The sequence below is a fragment of the Emydura macquarii genome, unplaced genomic scaffold, assembly GCF_026122565.2.
Source record: "Emydura macquarii macquarii isolate MOO-44397 ecotype Brisbane River unplaced genomic scaffold, CSIRO-AGI_Emac_v2 contig_2948, whole genome shotgun sequence".
In the NCBI taxonomy this organism is placed as follows: Eukaryota; Metazoa; Chordata; order Testudines; family Chelidae; genus Emydura; species Emydura macquarii.
In genome coordinates this window covers 3855387-3878108 of record NW_027133085.1, presented here as the reverse complement: position 1 = coordinate 3878108, position 22722 = coordinate 3855387, and the positions used below count along the sequence as shown (strand labels likewise).

General features: G+C 41.6%; 1 protein-coding gene across 4 annotated transcripts in view; it reads left to right on the top strand.

Moving 5' to 3' along the window:
• COL15A1 (collagen type XV alpha 1 chain) overlaps nt 1-22722 on the top strand; it is a 247966-nt gene that overhangs the window by 121765 nt on the left and 103479 nt on the right. For all 4 annotated transcript variants that reach the window (XM_067569856.1, XM_067569855.1, XM_067569854.1 and 1 more), the window contains 3 exons: nt 5420-5497; nt 11780-11842; nt 16026-16145. In XM_067569856.1, the coding sequence (XP_067425957.1) occupies nt 5420-5497; nt 11780-11842; nt 16026-16145 (261 nt within the window). The remainder of the gene's footprint in view (nt 1-5419; nt 5498-11779; nt 11843-16025; nt 16146-22722) is intronic.

The window sequence follows — 22722 nt, the reverse complement described above, 5'->3', positions numbered from 1 at the left end:
ATGCATCTATTCAAAAGCCATCTTTTGTCAGAAGATGGATGAATATAACTTATATAAACAGTTAAGCTTTCACAATAATATGTTAGAGTTGGAGAAGATAAATACGTAACAATAAAAAAGAGGCCATTTTTGGAGAAATTGCACTGTTACTGTGTAAGACCCTTCGTTTTCAGTCTTTACTGATTTCTACCAAAAATTCTGGTTTTGTTACTGATTTTCACCTGAATTTTGGACCACTCAAGTACATGAAAATACTGTTTAAGAAAATTCAATACATTACATTAGATGGACTAATTATGAATATAAACATGTCTAAGTGTAAATGCGAGGCTGTCAAAGTAAGTTAATGTAGTGGAAGATTCTCTCACACACACTTGCTCACTCACTCACACAGTGTATGTACTGTTAATTTACAGTTCATGAAGTAAACCACAGCATTAAACTGCTTTTACTTTCAATACTCTTACTTTTCTCTGTTGCTTTTTTCTGTCCTCTCATCCTCCAATATTAACCCCCATATTTACCCAGAAAACTGTAAAGTTAATATTTTGCACTGATTTTCACCCACTTTAAATTTTCGTAATAAACATGGATACATTTCTGAGAAATTTTAAACATAAAAACCAAAAATGAAGGGCCTTGTATGTGTGACTAAGCTTTGCTAGATAAACTGTATAGAAGATTACAGTCCTATATCAGCCTTGCAAAGTGGACAAAATTGATGTTCTCATTTAAACCCCTTGAGGTGACTACTTCTCTCTCGGCTGAGCAGAGGTTAGCTAGAGCAGATGAATCTATTGTTACATTCCACTTGAAAAATTCAGCCAATTTAGGCAAGTGGACAAATGAATCATTAATTTTAACTGGTCAGTGTTTCATTAGTAAAGTGTGAAACTGAATGCAGGTTACGTTGAACAAGTGGAATTTTATTAAACCCTGTGCACTGCTCTGTCCATGTGGCTGAGTTGCTTCTGGCCTAACTCCTCTTCCCTGTTTTCCTAGTGTCCCTTCAATAACAGTCCTTTCAAGGAACCTGGGTCCCCTGATTCCAGTTCCACTGATCATGATACAGTTACAAAAACAAGTCAAACTTCCTAAATCCCTGATATGAATTACATTCAGACTTGACTCCAGTAGGATGACCAGATGTCCCGGTTGTATAGGGATAGTCCTGATATTTGGAGCTTTTTCTTATATAGGCACCTATTACCCTCCACCCCTGTCCTGATTTTTTTCACACTTGCTATCTGGTCACCCTAGACTCAAGTGGAGTCCATAGCATTTAGAAAGATGAAATCCAGCTGTGACGATGCAGAGCAGGGGATAGGGCTCCTGGTACATCCCCCTTCCCCTGCCCCCTGTGGGCGTTATTCCAGTTTGTGAGCTGGAATTGCAGCCCCTTCAGGTCAGGGATATGTGGAGCCACTGAATCTGTGTAAATGCAGATCTCTTTGCCTACTCCCAGACTACCCTGATGTGGACTCCTGTGCTGCCCTAAGCATGCTGGAGTGAGGACCTTTTCTGCTTCAGGCTTTTGTTTCCTCCTGCTATTGCTGGAAGCTGCCAAAATACCTACAGGCAAATTATCCCTTGGAGGTTAAATCATAACTTTGTTGGCAAAAGGCATTACTGACAAATATTTGAACATCTCCATGTGACAAATCTGCTGCTGAGCAGTCACAGGTCAGTGGAAGGCTGTGTGATGGCTCTGCTGAATGGCCAATCTGCAGCTCTTCTCTCTCTCTCTCCGGTTTTGTCTGGGGAGAGGCTAGCAGTAGAAAGGGCAAGGCTCCGGACTGTTGGGAGGATGGCTGGGGAGGAGTTGGTACCTGGGTGTCCTGCAGAAGCATGGTATTTGGAAGCTCTTGGTGAAAAATTGTTAGGGTCCTGCAGGGTTTCACAGCTGATGCACCTTCAGCTCATGCCCTTGAGTCATGGTGCATCTGCAATGCCATGAAGCACTGTACCAGAACTAACATAGGGGACCCCAGTGGCCTCACGAGGAAGTGATGATTACATTGTCACAATGGATGATGTTAATCATTCCCACCTTGAAGGAAGTTGTCCTGTTTTTGTTAGAACGATAGAAATACAAAAATAAATCGTTTTAAGATCAAACTCCACATATTATAGCTGTTTGCATTACTCACCTACGAGTTTACTGTATATATAAAAGAAAACTAATCCAGCACTGCAACTGTATTAGTTGGGACAGCTGATGAGTAATCATTGTGGCCTTTGGCCAGAAGAACATCTTAGTATCAAGAGGGTTAAATGCAGACCTCAGAGAAAAGGACATCTTCATTCTATTTCTGACTACTTCTATAGCCTCAGTCAAGACACTAAACTTTTTTGCCTTTGTTTCCCATCCATAGGATAGGGATAATACTTATACGCAGTAACTGACAGCAGTGTTGTGGTGATCAGTTAGCTGATGTTTGTAAGGCACTATTTACAAGTGCTAAAAATCCTCAAAGTGCTGAAATGTACCCAGGAGCTCAGAGACCCTTATTTGCAGAATTGCTCCCTGGAATTTTTATTTATTTATTTATTTATTTTTAATGTTGGCAGCGAGGTATAGCCTCTAGTACAAAGCAGCTATTCATCGCTCCTGCAGCAGAAGGCTGGAAGGGCAGGAGGACATTGTTCCCTCCCCTTCTTATATTCAAAGAGTTAGTTTTAAGTTTAAAGTTTGCCACTAGAAAATCACCTCACTAACCTTGCCTTGTCCACATTGGTATGATTAACAGTATATTTAGAGTGTAGGAATGGCCTGCAAATTGTTTTCCTGGTTTATGCAAAAATTGCTGAAACTAGTTGTAGTCTAGGAAGGTGTTCAACAGCTTTAGGGCCTGAGTTCACTTTTAAGGTGAGGGCAAGCAGCAGGATCTATCAGCAAGTCTCTGGCTCCTGTTGTTGCAGAATGGGAAGCCAGGAATTGGGCAGGTTGCTTAACTCTGGAGCATGTTGGAGAACTGACTGCCCTGCTGGTGGGTTATCAATTCGTTTTTGTAACCTTTGAGCAGTGCATAGATAATGCTGAGAAAGGCACTTCAGAAATGCTTACGAATAGTTGGCCCCCTATATAGAACTATGATCCAGAGCTGAGAATTGGGGAGGAGGGGGAGATGGGGTGCCTGCCCATAATGGATGCAAAGTGGTAAAAGCTGTACAAAACCAAATACAAAAATTGGCTAGTGCTAGTGTTGTAATCTGTGTTTAAAAAGAGCATGCAACATCAGAGCAAATAATCAGCAGCTGTAAGAGTGCATGGCTGCAAACAGTGAAAATAGCCACAAAACTAATTAAATACTGGCACTGTGGATATGAATATAGTAAAAGGAAATGAAAGTTGTATGGAAAAGAACATTTAAAGAGTATCACTATAGAAACCACTTGGCAAAACTGTGTAGAAGCAAAGAAACGAATGAATAAATGCATTTAGTGACAGGTCAGAAACAGACAACTTCTTTGCTTTTTTGTGAGTGTGATGCAGTTGAAATTCTTGGATTCCTGACATATGATTCTCCATGTTAATAAAAATGTAGTTAAGTTTGCAATGGAAATGGGAGCAGAGGGGGATGAAATTTCCAGATGAAAAATCAGAATAATTAAAGAAAAGCACAGGACACTAGACCTTGGCTGTCTGGGATTATGGGGCATCTATCTGCTGCTGCTTCTTCCAGAAGAGAACTTGCTGGACAGTGGGTGGGAGCATTTTTCTTACTCCTACTGCAGAATATGGAGATAGATCACATCCTGCAGCCCCAAAGATTCCAAATGGGTTGGCAAGGGCCCATACTATATAACCCCCCCCCCAAACACACTCATGGAGAGAAGTGAGCACACACACTCCCTACCTCATGGAAGGCAGTGTGACCTAGTAGACAGAGCACTAGGCTGGGACTAAGATGACCAGGGTTCTATTCCCAACTTGTCTTTTGGGTGACCTTGGCAAGTCACTTTTCCCACTCTGAACCTCCATTTTCACACCTGTCAAATGGGGATAATGATATTGACCTTCTTTGTAAAGGGCTTTGAGATCTATGGATGAAAAGTTTAGTTTTTTATTGTTAGACATTGGAGATGGACCTCCCAGAAGCTGAGCAAGAGGGAGACAGATTTTCAGCTTCCCTTACAAGAGTAAACACATTAGCAATAAGTAGGTGTCATGCCTAAACACATAAGGCAACCTCAACCCGTGTACTTGAGCTTTTTGAGACCATAGGCTGGGGTTCATGAATGCAACAAATTCCAAAGCCAAGCACAGTTTGAGTGAATTTGTGGTTCAAAGTAAATATTTCACATCCTTCTATCTACCTTTGCATTCTCAATGCACCAATCCTTGTAGTATATAGACACCAGTGAAATGCAAGTGTGTCTTATCTGTAGTCACAAACAAGGTGTGTGTAAGACTCATACAGCTGACATAAATTGAGAGCTAATATTTGGACTAAAAAAATTGTATATCCAGTATTAAAATTTAAACTGATTGCTTTAATCTGGACTGTGTAACATTCAATTGTTATAACATTCCTCTTGTGTCATAACTTTACATGGTGCTTTTCAAACACAGATGAAGACATGTTCCACTCCCCAAAGAGTTTATAATCCAAGGGCTGAAATATGAGGCAAGAACAGATCATCCGGGAAATAAATTATGAGAGGCTTTAACATTGTAGTTGAAGCTGTGAAGAAGGGCGAGCTAGTGGAGGGCTGGAGGTATGATTGTAACAGGCCATGAAGATGATCTTAGCAACTGTACTTTTGAATGGACCTCAGGGAAGTGTGAGATCGGTGTTTAGCAGGGCCAGAGAGGAGGAGGTTATAGTAGAGGAGGGGAAATGGTAAGGACCTGAACATGAGCTTTAGCTGTCTGGGCAGTGAGAAAAGGTACCTTAGATATACCATGACTGTTGTTTTGGAAAGGGTATAGAGGGGAGTAGGAATGTTGAGAAGGGAGGTATCTTCCTTTTTGCAAATGATTTGCATACAGAATGAAATTTATGCTAAAATATACTTTTGATGAAGAATTAAACATGGTCTCACAATTGGCACTACTAATACAATTGTGAATTAGTTTGAGAAGCTAGAAAAGGAAAAGACCTTTCACAACATCCCCTCTCTACCAATGCAGGATTATTTCCTAGAGGATATTGCTGAGTGCTTTGTTCATTCTTGGTAGTTTTATTTGACCCTAATGATGATTTATTCTGGGAGCTTATTTCAAAAATGAATAAACCTCAGATCCCTTTCTAGCATTTAAACAATTGCCTTGTGTTTAATTTTTGTTTCTATAAACTTGCAAAATACAGTTAGGTCTGAGGAAGATAGCTACAGAAAACAGAGCTAGCCCAGGGTCAAGAAACATGCTAACATGTGGTTTGAAATATTCACTGCTTCATATTTGTTCTTCTAGGGTCAGCCTGGTGTGGGACTGCCAGGACCCCGTGGACTTCCAGGCCCCCCTGGCCCAACTGCTCCATTCAGAGGACTGGTGAGTTTCTGAGGCTGTCTGAGATTTTGCTCTGCTTGTCTTGTCCTTTAGCATAGAGTGAGGTAAAACTTGAGAGATGTGGTCTGAGGAAATAACCTGGTAGCTAATATATGAATAAATGGTAAAAATGTGTACACATAATAAAACATGCACACGTTTATACGTGATTAACTTACACCTGTATCAGCACCTACCCATTGTGTGCCTAAATAGGAAGTGGGCAAATGTGCGCATATTCTTTTGGAAAAGCATTTCTAAAGATGTGAGTCATAATACTTAGAAGAAAATATAAATGAGAAGTTCTCAGAAAAGACATCTGTATTAGACATTTTAAAATTTGAATTACTCTTTTCCTCCCATGCCCCAACATGGGGATATTTTGACAGCCATTTATACTTGCTTCTAAATGCAAAAGCATATGTTAATATGATGGCGAAGTTTTCTTTTTCAGTACTCGGGAATAAGGAAGTGCAAAGGAGTGATCCAGATTGGGCCCTAATCTGTACATGTGTCTCTCCCACTGGTCTCTGAGAGTCATGCCCATGCTGTCAGAGAGAATTAGGCCCAAGGTTTTCATTGCACTGGTAGTAAATGGTTTCACCCTTAGATGATTCCAGTGGTGGTTTCCATTGAGGTCAATGGCTGTTATTTGTTTACAAGATATTGTGTGTTAAGACAAAACTGTGTATTAAATTTTGTATTTAACAGCATAATTTGTAAAATATGTTATAAGAACCTTAACTTTTGGATTGCCCGGGTCAGACCCTCTCCTGTGGCTAAGGAGCACACACTGCTAGTCAGGAAGTGGTCACAAAGGTGACATCAAGCCATCTTTGTACTCACCTGATCTTGGGTCTGCTGTGTACCAACCCATTTCTCAGGCATAAGACAGAGCAGTCCAAGAGTAATGCTAATGTACCCCATCTGACAACAATACCAAGGGGCTGATAATTCTGCTGGGGATCACTAGGATGTGGTGATGCCCCAGGCCACCTCTTTTCATCCAGATTGGCCTCAGTGAATGGGGCGCCATATGTGTGCTATGTAGGCTCTACATCTCAAGAGGATCACCTCTGATCCTCATATTGTTTGCTATCATAGCTTTCTGGCCATTTTATGCTAGGGAGCAGTGCAAGGAGGCCAAAGTGGACCCAGAAACTGCACCCCTGACTTCTGAGCATTTAAAATAGTAAGTTTGCCATTATATTAGCATAAAACCCAGAAGCTGCACCCCTGACTTCTGAGCATTTAAAATAGTAAGTTTGCCATTATATGAGCATAAAAATTTATATTAGTGAGGCAAGGTGGATGAGGTAATATCTTTTGTTGTTGGTGTGCAGTTGGAGGGTTTTATTTCCGTATTGAAGCAGGTTTTCTCACAAAAACAAAAAGCGGAACCAATAAGTCCACAACCCACAGAACACCGCCTCTTTGAGAAACTATGGCACAAGGACCTACCACATGGACACTACACAATACCCCAACATCAATCAAGAACACCTCTAACCAAAGTTGAATTATCTGTATTATCCAAGGGACTGAACTTTGCCCCACTCACAGAACCTGACCCCATGCTAACGTGGAGAGCTAGAATTCTTCCATCAACTCCACCTCAAAGAATTATTTTGCAACAATAACAAGAGCACCCACAATTACCATGTTCCCACTGATGATCATAAGAACAAAGAATCACTTGAATGGGCACCCCCCGAGTGGATGAAACCACACTCTTGATCATTATGTTAATTGCTTCAGCAAAAAAATTGAAAGTGAAATCCTTAACAAACATTGCAATCTCTCCGTCACTGAGAGGGCAGCTATCTAACCGGCAGATAGTGATCAAATCAGCAGACCAAAGGGGAGTCACCTTCATAATCATCAACTGTGATGACTACATTAACAAGGCCAGCCAACAACTCTCTGATACCACCTACTGCAAAGAACTCAAAGAAGACCCCACACCACAATTTACCCAGTAATTGAGGATATCATCAAATCCTTCCCCAAACAACTTCAAAATAAACTCTACCACCTCAACCCCCAAAAACACACCCCAGGGACCTTCTACATGCTTCTCAAAATATACAAAAAGAGAACCCAAGCAGTGGGTAGATATGCGGGAGGGTAGGGATAGGATACAGAGTGACCTAGAAAAATTGGAAGATTGGGCCAAAAGAAATCTGATGAGATTCAACAAGGACAAGTGCAGAATTCTGCACTTAGGATGGAAGAATCCCATGCCCTGCTACAGAATGGGGACTGACTGGCTAGGCAGAAGTTCTGCAGAAAAGGACCTGGGGTTACAGTGGACAAGAACCTAGATTGAGTCAACAGTGTGCCCTTGTTGCCAAGAATGTTAATGGCATATTGGGCTGCATTAGAAGGAGCATTGCCAGCAGATCGAGGAATGTGATTATTCCCCTCTAGTCAGCATTAGTGAGCCTAATTTGGAGTATTGTGTCCAGTTTTGGGCCCCCCACTACAGGAAAGATCTGGACAAATTGGAGAGAGTCCAGCGGAGGGCAATAAAAATGATTAAGGGGCTGGAGCAAATGACTTATGAGGAGAGGCTGAGGGAACCAGGTTTGTTTAGTCTGCAGAAGAGAAGAGTGAAAGGGGATTTGCTAGCGGCCTTCAACTACCTGAAGCGGGTTTCCCGAGAGGATGGAACTAGGCTGTTCTCTGTGGTGGCAGATGACAAAACAAGGAGCAATGGTCTCAAGTTGCAATGGGGGAGGTCTAGGTTGGATATTAGGAAAAAGTTTTTCACTAGGAGGGTGGTGAAGCACTGGAATGGATTACCTAGAGAGGTGGTGGAATCTCCATCCTTAGAGGTTTTTGAGGCCTGGGTTGACAAAGCCCTGGCTGGGATTATTTAGTTGGGGTTGGTCCTGCTTTGAGCAGGGGGTTGGACTAGATGACCTCCTGAGGTCCCTTCCAATCCTAATATTCTATGGGCCATCTTAAGAAATAATCACTGGATAAATATATATTGAAACCAATGGTATACCTGAGATACATAGATCATATTTTCATCCTCTGGACAGATGACCATAACTCCTTCATACATTTCCACCACAACCTCAACAACCACCACCCATCCATTAAATGCTCTATAGAACAGGCCCACACTGGCATCAACTTCCTGGACACCACAATCAGCGTCAACAGTGAAACCCTACAGAGAATTATATACAAGAAACCTACAGATAACAACACCAACCTTCACAGATCCAGTTACCACCCAAACACACTGAGATATCTGTGATTTACAGCTAGGCACTCGGATACCACAGAATACGCTCTGAGGGAAAGCCCAGGATATACACCTTAACATGCTCAAAACTGCCTTCCCAAACAAGGACATTTCACCAGAGAAGTAGAGGGCATCATGGAACAGGCCCCCCAAATATTGCAAGAGCACCTGCTTCAACATATAAAACCCCTTTATCCACGCACCAGTAATTGTCACCTACCACTCCACACAGGAACCAATGTAGAATATCATGAAACAATTACAACCTATACTCGATGGGGACCACATCTTGAAAGAAATCTTTCCTGAACCCCCTCTTCTGGCCTTCAAACAATCAACTGACTTTTCCAAGCTCATCATCAAAAGCAAGCTTCCCACAGACCAGAACCAACCAACTCAAAGTGGCACCAGATCCTGCCAAAACAGACGCAAAAACCTGCAGATGTAGTTCTAATGCTATGATGATTAACACCCTCCACAACAAATCTTTCATTTTCCACGAGTCCTACACATGCCTATCACAACAGGTGATGTACTTCATCAGTGCACTAAATGTCCCCAATGGACAACTATGTGGATGAAACCAGACAATTACTACACTCGTGAATGTACTTGCACAGAAAAATCAGACACAAACACCCTATCACCTGTGGGTGAACACGTCACAAAGCAATCACTCCATATCTGACCTCTGTCCTCATCCACAAAGAAAACTTGCACAAAATGTTCAAAAGACAAGTCTGGGAGCTTAAATTCATAATTTTGCCAGACATTAAAGATCATGGTTTGAATAAAGGCACTGGATTTATGGCTTATTACAACAATCTATAACCCGCTAATCCGCCCCCCACCCCCACCCCCAAAAAAAAACAAAAACAAAAAAAAACTCCCTCTTTTCTCCCTTCCATTCCTTTCCCTCCCCATGACTGGAGCAGTGTTAACTGGCAACTTCACCTTGAATGTTTCTTTGAAATATGTGTGAACTACTTTATGCTAAACAATCGGTTTCACCTTGTATTTAGCTGTGTTATGTTTCTCAGGCCTGAAGAGGAGCTCTGTGTAAGCTCAAAAGCCTCTCTCTCTGTCTCTGCAACAGACGTTGGTCTAATAAAAGATATTACCTCACCCACCTTGTTTCTCTAATATCCTTGGGCTAATTCGGCTATAACTACACCGCATATAAAAACTGACATGTAATTTACTTTCATTATTTTAAAAAAATGATTAAAGCTTTGAGATTTCAATGTGCACTTTGGTAGTTTCTCTTGTAAATAGTGAGGCTGCTCCATGCTGGAGCAACACTAAGGTGCCAGTTGCATGCTGGGTGTATCATGACTTGGAGGCAAGCAGCAGCCAGGCCCTGTAGGAGCTAGCCCTGGTGAGTCCCAATAATCTTTTAAATACATTGTGAAAGGGAACTTTGTTAGGGCTTGCAGGAAAGGGAAAGGTTGCAAATATCCTATGTACAGAGGCTTAAATTGTTACAGTTCAAGGTGAGCAATAGATGTTCTCATTTGGGACCCGGGAGCAGTCCAATCAACAGCCAGGGCTCTTCTGGCCTAGTGCCTGGGGTGCCCTCTCCGGTCCAGTCTCTAGTCAAGCACATAAGAGCTTTCAGGTTTCCAGGACAGGCTCAGTTTTTGTGTCTCATTGGGCTCCCTGCCCAGCCACTGCTGCTCCCTCTGTAAGTCCCATCCAGACCTGCACCCAGCTGTAATGTCTGGCACTCACAGCCTGTTCCACACAAGGCTCTGCATGTGGTTTCTGGGAAGTCTCTCTACATTCGGCCTCTCTGCAGCTCCTTATTAGCCACCTGGCCAGCTACTGCTTCCAATTCCAGCTGCTACCTTTCCTCTTACCTGACCAGGGAAAAGAAAAGTGCAGTGGGGAGGGAGCTGATGGGATTTGTAATCCCCTGCTTTGCAGATCCTTCATACTCCAGAGTGAATGAGCAGTGAAAAACACCTATGTAACTAACTTCAATACTGTTCTATGAATTGACATCATTCCGTAATCCTATAAGCGCCATAATTTTTAAATGTACATGTAAATAACTTCCACTACGAAACTGATTATTTCGGTTGCTAATAACTCCTATTCATGTTTAATGTTTGTACAACTTAGCTGAAGAAAGTTTCAGCTTTTTCAGGTTTCTTATGCAGCAAACTCTCACATAATTTTAAAAAATGGATGATTTAGATTTCTTTTGAACCACTCCAAAACTTCATCTTCCTGAGAACACATGGAAAATTGCTCTTGGAAAAACAAGATTTTTTTCCCCAGAAAGTTTTGATCTTCAAAAATATAGGGTTATGGAAATCTGAGCATAACCTTTAGTAAAGCTTTCCATGTCAATGGCCTGGATGAAAGCTGAAAGGGTCTGGGCTTATGTATTTATTCCCAAAAAATACACAGATCAGAACTAAGAAGCCTCTTCACCAATCAGATCATGACTCAGTTTCCAAATAGCTTTTTTTTAATAAACAGCAATGAAAATAATGTAATGTTTTTAATGTCCTTTTTCAAAAACGCATCTGCAGATCCCCACAGTAGAATCTCCATGCTATGCCTTATGAATCACAGGATCTTTGCAGGAAAGTTAGTAAATAATTGCAATAGATGCATTTTGGGGGATACCCAAGTGTGACAAATAAATTTAATGTTTAATTTATAAATATAAATATTTATTCCTTCTGATCTCCAATGATCTTATAAAAGGATGCAACTTCTGGGGATCCTTGTCAATGCAGTAGTACAGTATTTGCAGGCGAATACAGAACTGAATAACTTATACAGTTAACTGGTATAAAACTCATCCAAAACATCTGATTAAAATACTGTTGGTGCATTTAGATCTACAAAATATTAATGAGATCTTAAGAATATATTTTATTTCATAGGCAGCTTTTTGCTACTGAGATGCCAACCATAATGAACTTAACAAAGAAGTACAAATAGTATTTTTATCTCACTCTTCCATCTCTTCATTAAAAACAACATTTTAAAATGAATTTTCTTAACTTCAGAGTCGAGTGGAACCTGAAGGATCTGGGTCTGGTGACCTTGACAGACATAATGAGCTTTTAAGAGTAAGTACGTACTAATGTTTATTGCTCATATTTACTGTAAACCACTTTATTTTATTTGTATTTAAAATGATCATAACATTTGAATAATTATGAATCTATGATCATATGGTTACACAATGCAGAACATGTTTTTTATTTATATAGCATCCTTAAAACAAACAAGCATCACAAAAAACTTTTCAAGGAGAGTTTATTTGATCCAAAGAATAGAGGAAGCTTTACAGTCAGATTTTAAAGGAAAAGGTGAATTGAAAGCTTGTATGGAGGCAAAAGAGAAGTGCAGAAAAATAGGGCATCAGAAGTAAAAATACAGCTGCCACTAGCACACTCCCACAATTGTGGAGCATTGGGGGAAAGGACAGAGGAGGCCAAGACTGAGAGAATATCATTGGTGGTGGAGTGGGAGCAAAAAGATATGAGTATGGGATGAGAGAAATAGGGCATTTTAGAGGAAGCTCCTTTTTAAATCTGATTCTGAGATTGTTAGAGGCCAGCGAAGACGAGAGAAGAGGGGACAATATTGTTCATTGCTTACTTCAGCTTTGGGCATCTATTATATTAAGATGTTACACAACAATATGGAGCTGTTAATCCCCACTAATTCCATCCGTCAGCCTTGACTGTCCTCTCCATCTTCTTCCTGTATCCAACCCCTTGCAAAGGCCAGGATTAGGGCTGTACTTTTATTAAGTCAAGACTCTAAAAAGATATGCTATAGCTCAAACAAAAATTATGGGTTTGATATAGAGATTACTGGTTACAGTGGCCTGTGCTATGCAGGGGCCAGACTAGATGATCATAATGGTCCCTTCTGGACTTAAAATCTATGAATCATACTTACCCAGTATTGAATTTATCAAAGGCTGCTGCCCTGTTTATAATTAGCATGTTCCTTTTGATCCACGTTTCTAACACTATTGACATTAGATGGAATTCGCCTTGTGTACTATCCGAGTCTCAATTAAGCCTCGTTTAGGGACTTACATGTGATTTAAGGGGTGTTTTAGCCTTGTGCTGGTACTTTGCAGGGATGGTGCATTTCTTGAGATGCAGTGTGGTCTAGTGGACAAGGCGCTAGATTAAGAATCAGGAGACCTCCATTCTATTCCTGGCTCCCCCTCTGACCTGCTGTCTCTTCACCTCTCAGTCCCTTTGTTTCCCTCTCATCTTTTACCTAGATTGGTTGTTTAGATTATAAACTCCTCAGGGCAGAGACTGTTTTACTATGTTTTTATATAGCATGTGGCACAATGGGATGCCTATCTAGGGATGAATCATAGGGTTTGAAGGGACCACAAGGGACATCTAGCGCGCTGCCAAGATGCTGGGTTGGTTGGATCTAATCCATCCAAGGCAGATGGTTATCCAGCCTTCTTTTGAAAACCTCCAGTGGATAAGTTTCTACAACTTCCTCAAGCAATCTGTTTCATTGTCCTACTGTAAAGACGTTTTTCCTGAGATTTAATCTAAATCAGCTATGCTGTAGTTTGAAGGTTATTTCTTGTCCTGCCCTCTGGCAAAAGAGAATAACTTTTCTCCATCTTTATTTATGGCAGCCTTTCAAGTATTTGAAGACTGCTATCATGTCCCATCCTTAATCTTCTCTTTTCCAAACTAAACATACACAGTTCCTTCAGCCTTTACTCATATGGCTTGCATTCCATCCATCTGATCATCTTTGTTGCTCACCTCTGGGTCCTTTCTAGTTTCTCCAGTCCACATTCTTTCTTTCTATACATTGATGACCAAAATTGGACACAGTACACCAGGTGAGGCCTAACCAATATTGAGTAGAGCAGTATTATCCCTTCCAGTGACTTGCAGGCTATGTCTCTGGTAATGCAACCTAAATTGCATTTGTGAGTTTTTGTTGTTTTTTTTTTTGCAACAGCATTGCACTGCTGACTCACGTTGAAGTTGTGATCCACAACACCCAGATCCTCAGCAGTGGCACGTCACCAAGGTAATAGGGTGCATGTGTTGGGACAAAAATCAGGAAAGTCAAGTCTATTGAGCAGCGGACCCACACTATCCTTGATCTTTCTTTTTTGTCTGACTTATTTGAAGAATCCCTTCTTGCTGTCTCCAACATTTCTTGCCAGCTGTAACTCATTCTTTGCCTTGACTTTCCTGATTTTTGTCCCAACACTCGCACCCTATTACCTGTATACTTTCTTGGTGACGTGCCACTCCTTCCACTTCCTGTATGTATCCCTTTAGCTTTTTAGGTAGCTAAAAAGCTCCTTGTGCAGCCACATTGTCCTCCTGAGGCTCTTCTTATCTTTCCTCTGTGTCGGAATAACTTGATGTTGAGCCTCCAATATAGCATCTTTTAGAAACTGCCAGCCCATCATCATCTTTAACTCAAAGTTTAACTTGGCTGCCAAGGTAAAGTTTGGAGTGTTCCTTGATCCTGAGCTATTTTTTTTCCCTCCAGCATCTCTAGACAGTCAACCAAATGCAGCCTGACCTGACTTCTGCTGAATTCTGAATAACAAAATTCAGTAATGATAATCCTATAAAATTCTCATTTTACCTGGTATGGTGCACGTAGCTGGGCTTAATGCCCAGAGAATCTGCCAGAAACACAGTAAGTGAGGGAAAATGTTACAAAGAGGAAGAGCTGGCAGTCAAATGGTCAAAGGTGAACAAACCTAAATACAAAGATATTGCACTGATCATTGTAGACAGCCAGAGAGAGAACCCACCACACACCCCTGCGATGGATGTGTCATCTATCTTGAAATTTTCTGTTTTATAATTTTCCTAAATCTGGAAGTCTAGAATGCCATATGAAGGAATCTTGATCATATTAGTATAGTCCCTGTCCTGCGGCATCTTCGCTGACATCCTGGTGAATTCTCTGTACCTGGAAGTCTTTAAACCAGGGGTTCCCAAACTTTTTGTCATTACGACACCATTTTAATGAAGTATTACCTTCCAGGACGCCAGACAGCATGGAGGACACCATTTTGCTCTTTGAACAGTGTGACCTCGCCTGCACCATACATGCAAGGTCACTCTGTGCGGAGCAAAATGGCATCCCCCGCACAATAGAGATTGCTGCTACCCCTCCCCCCCATCTGCTGATGGTGCGACCCCATTTAGGGTCATGACCCACAGTGAGGGAACTGCTACTTTAAACCATGATTTGAGGACTTCAGTAACTCAGTCATAGGTTAGGGATGTTATTACGGGAGTGGGTAGGTGAGGTTCTGTGGCCTGTGTTGTGCAGGAGGACAGACTAGTTTATCATAATGGTCCCTTCTTGTTTTAAAGTCTGAGTCTACTCATCTCTTAATCCAGTTCAGACTTGCTCTCCAACGGCTCAATATTGCCAAGTGTTGAATAATTTATCCTGACTCAAGTGTCCCTCCAATGGGACTCTTCATGTGCAAGCATGTGATTGTATTTTTCTAAATAGGGGCCAAAGTACTCAGCAACTTGCAGGTTCAAGCCCGTAATATTCAAAATTCTCTATGACCTTTCTCCATTAATATAACCAATCAGTAATAAAAAGTAAAGTGATACTGATTAACTTTTACTTAAAAGAGATGAATTTTCAAATGTCTTATATCTGAATATAACTTGGTTCTTTCCACGGATCATCCATTTTATGTAGTTTAATGCCCATGCATCATCGGGGTCGGGTCTCTGGGGTCAGGGACCACCTGTTTGTTGTGTTTGTACAGTGCCCAGCACAATGAACGACTAGGGCTCCTTCATGCTATAGTAATACTACTACTACTACTACTACTAAACATAATAATCCTGCTCCCTGTGAAATTAATAGCAGAAGTCCTGTTGACGTCTATCTAACCTAACTGTTTAGGTTTGAAGACCATGTTGATCACTGGAGTATCTCCGAGAACCTTACGGGATTAGCATAAAGTAAACACAGAAGATTTTCACTTTTAACTTCCTTCCATTACTGCAGATTATGGTGGAGGCATATTTCCCTGAGCAAGGGACTTCCTGTGAAGGGGGAGAGGAAGATCAATGGGAGCAGGATTAACCCTTAATGAAAAGAAAGGGAAGTGTTTGCCCAAGTTCAGTTGTATAGAGTCCTATGAATTCTATTTAAGATTGCTGGTTCTATTTTAGAATGCTGCATAGACCTGGCCAAGGTGCGGATGAACACAAATAACAATGGTTTTTTTAACAGTATTTCTGATTTCTCAAGGGTCTCCCTGGGCCACCAGGCCCTCCAGGATTACCTGGTGCACCAGGAAAACCTGATTCAAATGCAGGACCCCCTGGATCACCTGGGAAAGATGGACCTTCTGGTGAGCCAGGTCCTCCAGTGAGTATCACTTATGAGTAGATATTAGTGCTATAACTCAGCTGTAACTTCCAACACAGACAACTTGAATGTGCTTAGAATGCTGACTGTATTGATACTATAGGATGGACACTAGTAGATGAGCTGAGGATTTGATGGAATTTGAAAGTTTGTGCCAGGTTCTTATGAAAGGCAAAAAAGCCAAAGTGAACAAGTGGCTGTATTGCTTAGCTCCAGAGCAGTGCAAAGCAGGCAAAGAACATGAGTGAATCTGGACCAAGCTGAAAAAGAATGAAGGTTGCTTTTGCTGAAGTTTAATGAGACTGTTTTTTCCCCTGACATTTTCAGGAAAATAAAACTGGGAAGCAGTTACATAATTCAAAGGGAATTTATAACTTATCTACCATTGGACTTTCATCTCTTTGGGTTTTCTCCCTTCATTGTAGCTCATCCAGAGATGAAAATTTACCCTCTAGTCCTAAGGAGCACTTGAAGGTTCTCTGAAAGGTGACACTAGAAGTGGTACCATGGGGTTGCATATTAATTGTATGTCTATGTATGTTTAAATATGCTCAGGAAACAGGAAAAACAGTAATTCCTAGCTCTGAAAACTCAGTCTGGAATCTGAGAGTCAATCTGGATTCTTTCCTTCTTCCACATCAGCATTGGCAACAGAAGTTCTGAGAGCTAAATCTGGCCCACTGCAATTCTACTGTCTTCAAATTATTCTCTGTGACCCCCTTGCTTTCAGTGGATCTGCACAGGAGTGACTTCCACTTTGTAAGAGACCTCTGTTAATATACATGGAGGAAGAAAACTCAGCTCTCTCTGTCCTAGTTGTGTGGACTCTTCAGGGCTAACATGAATAAAAACCTGGTCCCTAGAATCAGCAGACATGATTCTGATTACATCAAGCAAGAAAGTGGTTACTGAACATAACCACTTTTCAGAGTAGATTTGAAGGACACTTTTTGAAAGGCCCAATCCAGCTCCTGTTTACTTCAACTGAAGCAAGATTTGCCCCACCAAAGAATTGGTGGCCAGATTAGCTACAGTGTTCTTTTTTTCTTTCTCAAGCAAAGACAATTATACTTGGAATGCCCTAATGAATTTTAGCTCTGAACGTACATCCTCCCACAGCTCTTTCAAGCTAAATACATTATTTAAAAATATCAGTTTAAGTCACAGGATGAACTGTAAGTGTTTCATTCCTTGAGACATATACTTGTCCTGAGGGTACCTGTTCCTTGAAGCCCTTCTGAAGGTGGTTCCAAAGACATAGAATGAAGTGTCCAAGTTTCATCACTTGTGAATAAATGAGGAGAATGATCAGGATACTGTCAACTGATTGTTTTACTTGTCTAAACTAAAATAGGAAAACCAGCTGTTTGGGAGCAAACATTTTCTGTACTTAGTGTAAATGGCAAGTGCCGCAATAGGATGATCATCCCATCCTCAGAGTTCAAATAAATAAATAACTACAGTTTTAAGTGACTCCTTTTAAATGGTATCAAAAGGCAACCAAATAGAGGGCAATAATATATCTGCCTTAAATGAGGAGTGCATTTTTGCTTTCTATAGGAGGGAAGAAAAGTTCTAGAATGAACAAACTGGGGGAGCCAGTGTCCCCAAAGTCATTCAGTGTATTCCTGTTTCCTTATTATAAAAGCCTGCTAGGTTTCAGAAGATAGGAGGGACATGAGAACTGTGTCCTGTTTGCGCCAAGTAATCTTGATCAGACTAGAAATGTTATGAAACCTAGAATTTCAGTCCTGTAAAGTCCATATAGCCAATATCTATATACAGCAGCTGCTGCCGCCAACTTAAGCTGTTTAGGGACAAACCTGAGTAATATAAAAGACAATGGAAATGATTAAAAAAAAAAAAAGACTGAAAATGAAATTAAGATAATTGAAGACATGAAGCATTATGGAGAAAACCCCACTCTATTCAGCATAAACCAGGTAGGCAAGAGGCTCCATTGAGGAGACAAAGCTGGTGATAGGTTAGTTAGATATTGTAGGGAAACAACTTCCTCTTGCATTAGTGTTTGCAACGAGAATGCAGCAGGAACAGAGTTTTGTTTTTTGTTTTTTTCAAGAGGGAGCTTTTTGTTATAAAGCCAAACCTCACTGCATCATGCACCTGAAATTAAAGCAATTGAAAATAGAGATGCGTTCAGGACTGGATTGATCAGATTCTCAGGGATTCAGGAAGAGATGGCAGACAATACAGATAAATGATAGATACTTATAAAGCTCAGGAAGATTTTAATGCCTGTTCCATGAAAGAGAATCTAAAACAGGAATGGTTGGTTGAGTCTGTGTTGCAAACCAGAACCCAACTGAGTGTTGCCCCTTTTCGACTTGAGTGGCTGGTCAAAGTTTGGGGTGCTGGGGTGTTCCAGTTGGAAGCAGAAATTGATGGAATCTGGTATTTTTCTTTGATGCAGTTTTATTTATTTACAAAGAATGTACAAAGTCCCACATCTCTGAATGCAGAAGGAACCAAGAACAAAAAAATCAGCTTCTTAGCTTTTGGCCCCAAGCCTCTTTAGCCAACACCAGATGCAAAAAAACTCTCTAGTGTTTTCCAGGGTCACACTGTGCTTACATCTCCTGCTTAGCTTTACTGCCTTTCCCTTTTTCTCTGTTCTTGTCTGGTCTCTGTTTCTGTGTGACTGCTCTTCCCTCTACATACCTACCCAAAACAATCAGCCAAATGCTCCTGAGTAGGTGTGTTCTCTGTCTCTCACTGACAGTTAGGGCATGTCTATACTGACGGCGGCAAAGTTGCCGCCGCCAGATAGATCTTTTTGGGTCGATTGAATGGTCAGTGTAGATCAGGAAGTCGACTGAGTAAAACCACTCCCTCAAGTAGCGCAGCGCAGTGAAGACACCGCGCAGAAGGGAAGCACAGCAGTTGACATGAGTTACACAAGCTACTCTGAGTAGTTTGCGTAACTCCCGTCGACTGCCCCCGAATCTCCAGGTAAGTGTAGACCAGGGCTTAAACACAACTCTGTTTTAGGTGAGGGCTTATTCTTACAGTTATGTTAACTGAAGGGTGAGTTCACACCTATCAATTTCAGTGGGGTTTTAATTCAACCCATAACTAGATTTCACCAGCTTATATCACCCCCCTACCTCAGCTTCACTTATTGTCCTGATGAGGCCTAAAATGGAGACAACCCATCCCAAAGAGAAAGAAAAAATAATTTAACAAATATACATCGTTAACTATTTACAAATGTACAGCATCTTTCTGTCTGGATAGTTTCACATCACCACCATAAAAATTGTATTCCCACCCGTATCTCTTTGGAGTTTTTCTCTCCCTGGGTTTTTTTACAGTCAGCCCCTGAAAATGCTTACCCCTGGCCTAATGTTTCTGGGGAATTTGCTGGCTGAGGCAAACCCAGCCCATTTTGTTTGAATGGGGAACTCACCATCACCTCTGTAACAACTTTTCCAGCCTCAAAATCCACACACAGCTACCTTCTTGGATTCAGGGGGCAGCCAAGCTGAAATTCTGTCCCCTCCTATCTTCTCAAATGGCCCTTAGGGATAACTTTGGATTTAGACCTGGGACCCAACTATATCCTGTACACCAGTGGTTTCCAATCTTTTTGAGTGAATGCCCCACTAGTTAACACGAGGAACCTCCCCCCCCCCCCCCCACACACACACACACTTCTGCCCTCACCAGTCATAAACGCATATAACCCCTATAAACACGTATAATGTTAATAACACTAAATTATATTAATAATAATAAATTACTCTTACCTGAGTAAGAAGCTAAGCCTTCCCTGGCCCAGGCGCCACCACATGCCTTGTGTGGCCCTGCCTCTTCCCATCCCTATTTGGCTGAGGGTAATGGAAGCGGGCCCTGGCAGGTTAGCCGGGGCTGCTCCAGGCCCCCACCGGTGCAGGTCTGCTCACCCGGCTGGTGCAGGGCTATGGGGGGCTGCTCCTCCACTCAGGCCAGCGTGGAGCTTGGGGAGGGCTGCACCCAGCATGGAAATCGGAGGGCTAAATGACCTCAATATTACTGAAGCCTCCCAGACACCCTGTCATCTTTGGTGCCCCACCAAGCGGGTCCCACACCCCAGGTTGGGAACCATTGCTGTACACCACTTCATTGAGTTGAGTCAGTAGTATATAGGATTCTTCCAAGGTTTCTCCGGTTTAGGGTTCTTCCCTTCTTTCTTCTAGTATTACATAACCAAATCAGGTCCCTTCTTTGAAGTTTGCCCGTATCACCTGACATCTTACAGAATTTTCACTTTGTCAGTGGCTAGTCTCAGATTTTCCCTAGCAAAAGTGTGAATTTTTTCAGTGTTCAATTGTAGGATTTCTACACAGTCCACAGTTCAACTCCTTTGTTCCTCTTCGGGGACTCCATATAAGAGGTTTTCTGGGACCCTTAGCTCATGCCCAAATGTGAGATGTGCTGGAATACACTTTGTACTCTCACTGACTGCTGCAAACCATCAAAAGGAATGGGATATGCTGGTCCCAGTCTGTTTGATGCTGTTCTATAAAGGTAGACAGCTGAACCCCCAGGTTCCTATTGAACTTTGTCACCATCCCATCAGATTGTGGATGTGTGAAGGTGATGTGAATTCTGCAATCCCTAGAATCTCTCAAATGTGTTGAAACACTTCTGGATTCAGAGTTTCTCCCCTGATCTTTGTGCAACACACCTGAGACCCCAAATCTGGTGAAGAATTCATTCACTAAGATCTCTTCTACTGTCACACCCTCTTGAATTTAGTGTATAAGCCTCAGGCTATTTTGTAAACTAGACCAGACCCACCTGCAAATATTGCTAGCTTCAGTCTCAGACAAGATCCCAAGAACATCAATGGCAAGATGCTTCATTGGTGCCCCACAAGATACTGTCACAAAGGGGTGCTCCCAGTTTTAAAGGGGCTGGAGTTCATTCCTGCAATCCCATCCGCATTGTTCCAGTTGATGACCCAGGAACATGGACACTTTTTTGTGAATTAGAGGAAGTGGACCGCATCAATTCCCTTGAGCAACTAATGCTTTGTTCTCCTGTTTGGGGCAGAGATTGAAATTAGCCTCCCAACAAAGCCGTCTGGATAAGGTATCAGCATTACCATGCTTTAGAGCCAGGCTTGTTTGTGACGGTGAAATTGTAGCACTGCAGTTTCTCCAACCATCTGGCAAGCTGCCCTTCAGGATTCCTGAATCTAAAGAGCCATTGCAGGGAAGCATGGTCTGTCCTGACTACAAACTTCTTCCCATACAAATACTGATGAAAATATTCTACAGATTTAACCACTGCCAGAAGTTCATTTTGGGCAGTGCAATAACTTCTTATAGGAAAACCTAGATTTTTGTTATAATAATCAACCACTCTCTCAAGTCCCTTCTGTCAGTACTGCCCCCAAACCATAAGCACAAGCATCTGCATCCAACATGAAAGGGTTTTTGAAACATAAATAGGCCAAGGTAAGAGCAGTCACTAGAGCCTTTTTCAACTCTGAAAATGCTACATCACACTCTGCTAGCCACTGAGCTGTTTTCTTTTTCTCACCCAAACTATGCAGTGGTTCGGTGGTTTTACAATATTATCAAACCCACAAATGAACCATCTAAGCCCTATAAAACTCTGCACATATGTGAGTGACTAGGGAGTGGGCCAGCTCTGTACAGCCTCTATTCCCTTTTTGTCTTCTGACCAATTATGAGCCAGGTATGTTCTCTCTTTTTGAAACAACTCAAATGTCTTTGGGTTTGGTTTCAAATTGGCCATCTTCATCTTATCACTGACCATTTATAATCATTTTGGTTCTGGCTAAAATGTTTTTTAAACGACTGGAAGGGGTATGCCATGTAATGCCATTTCCATTGGCCTCTCTAATGTGGCTGGTACATTGCACAAACCAAAAGCCATCATTTTAAATTGCCACAAGCCATGTCCTGCTGTGAAATCAGCTTTTTTCCTCCCTGTCCCTTGGACTCTCTTCTACTTGCCAATACCCACTTTTAAGATCCAGTGTGGAAAAACCATATTGAAACTGCTACAGCATCCAGGATGTCATTTATTTGTGGTAATGGATAAGAATCCTTTAAAGTGACTTCATTTAACTTTCTATTGTCCACACAGAATCTGGTGCTATCATCCTTTTTCTTAACCAGAATTATGGGTGGGGCCCAAAGGCTAGTTGATGGTACATTTCCTTGATGATCTGTAGTGTCTCTTGCCTTTTTGCTACTAGTAACAGGTAAGATGGCTGCTTAAGGTTGCTGGACCAATGCAGTACAACTTATATCTTTGTTGGATCAGGAGCACAAGTCTTCTCCTAGATGACCCTTGCAGTCTCTTATAACACCATGGTTCTTCAGATGCAGTTTTCCTAGTTTTTGGCCCTGTGCCCTTACCCCAGTCACTGTCTCCATTTGAGATCAATTAGGTGATTCACTTTTGGATCTCCTATTCTCTTAGCCTTTTGAGCATGTCTGGTCTAATAACCATTATGTTCTAGCCTGTGTCAGCTATCCTTATACTCATCATAATCCTATTAGGCAGTCAGTAGGCAAACTCCCATTATTGTAGTTTAACT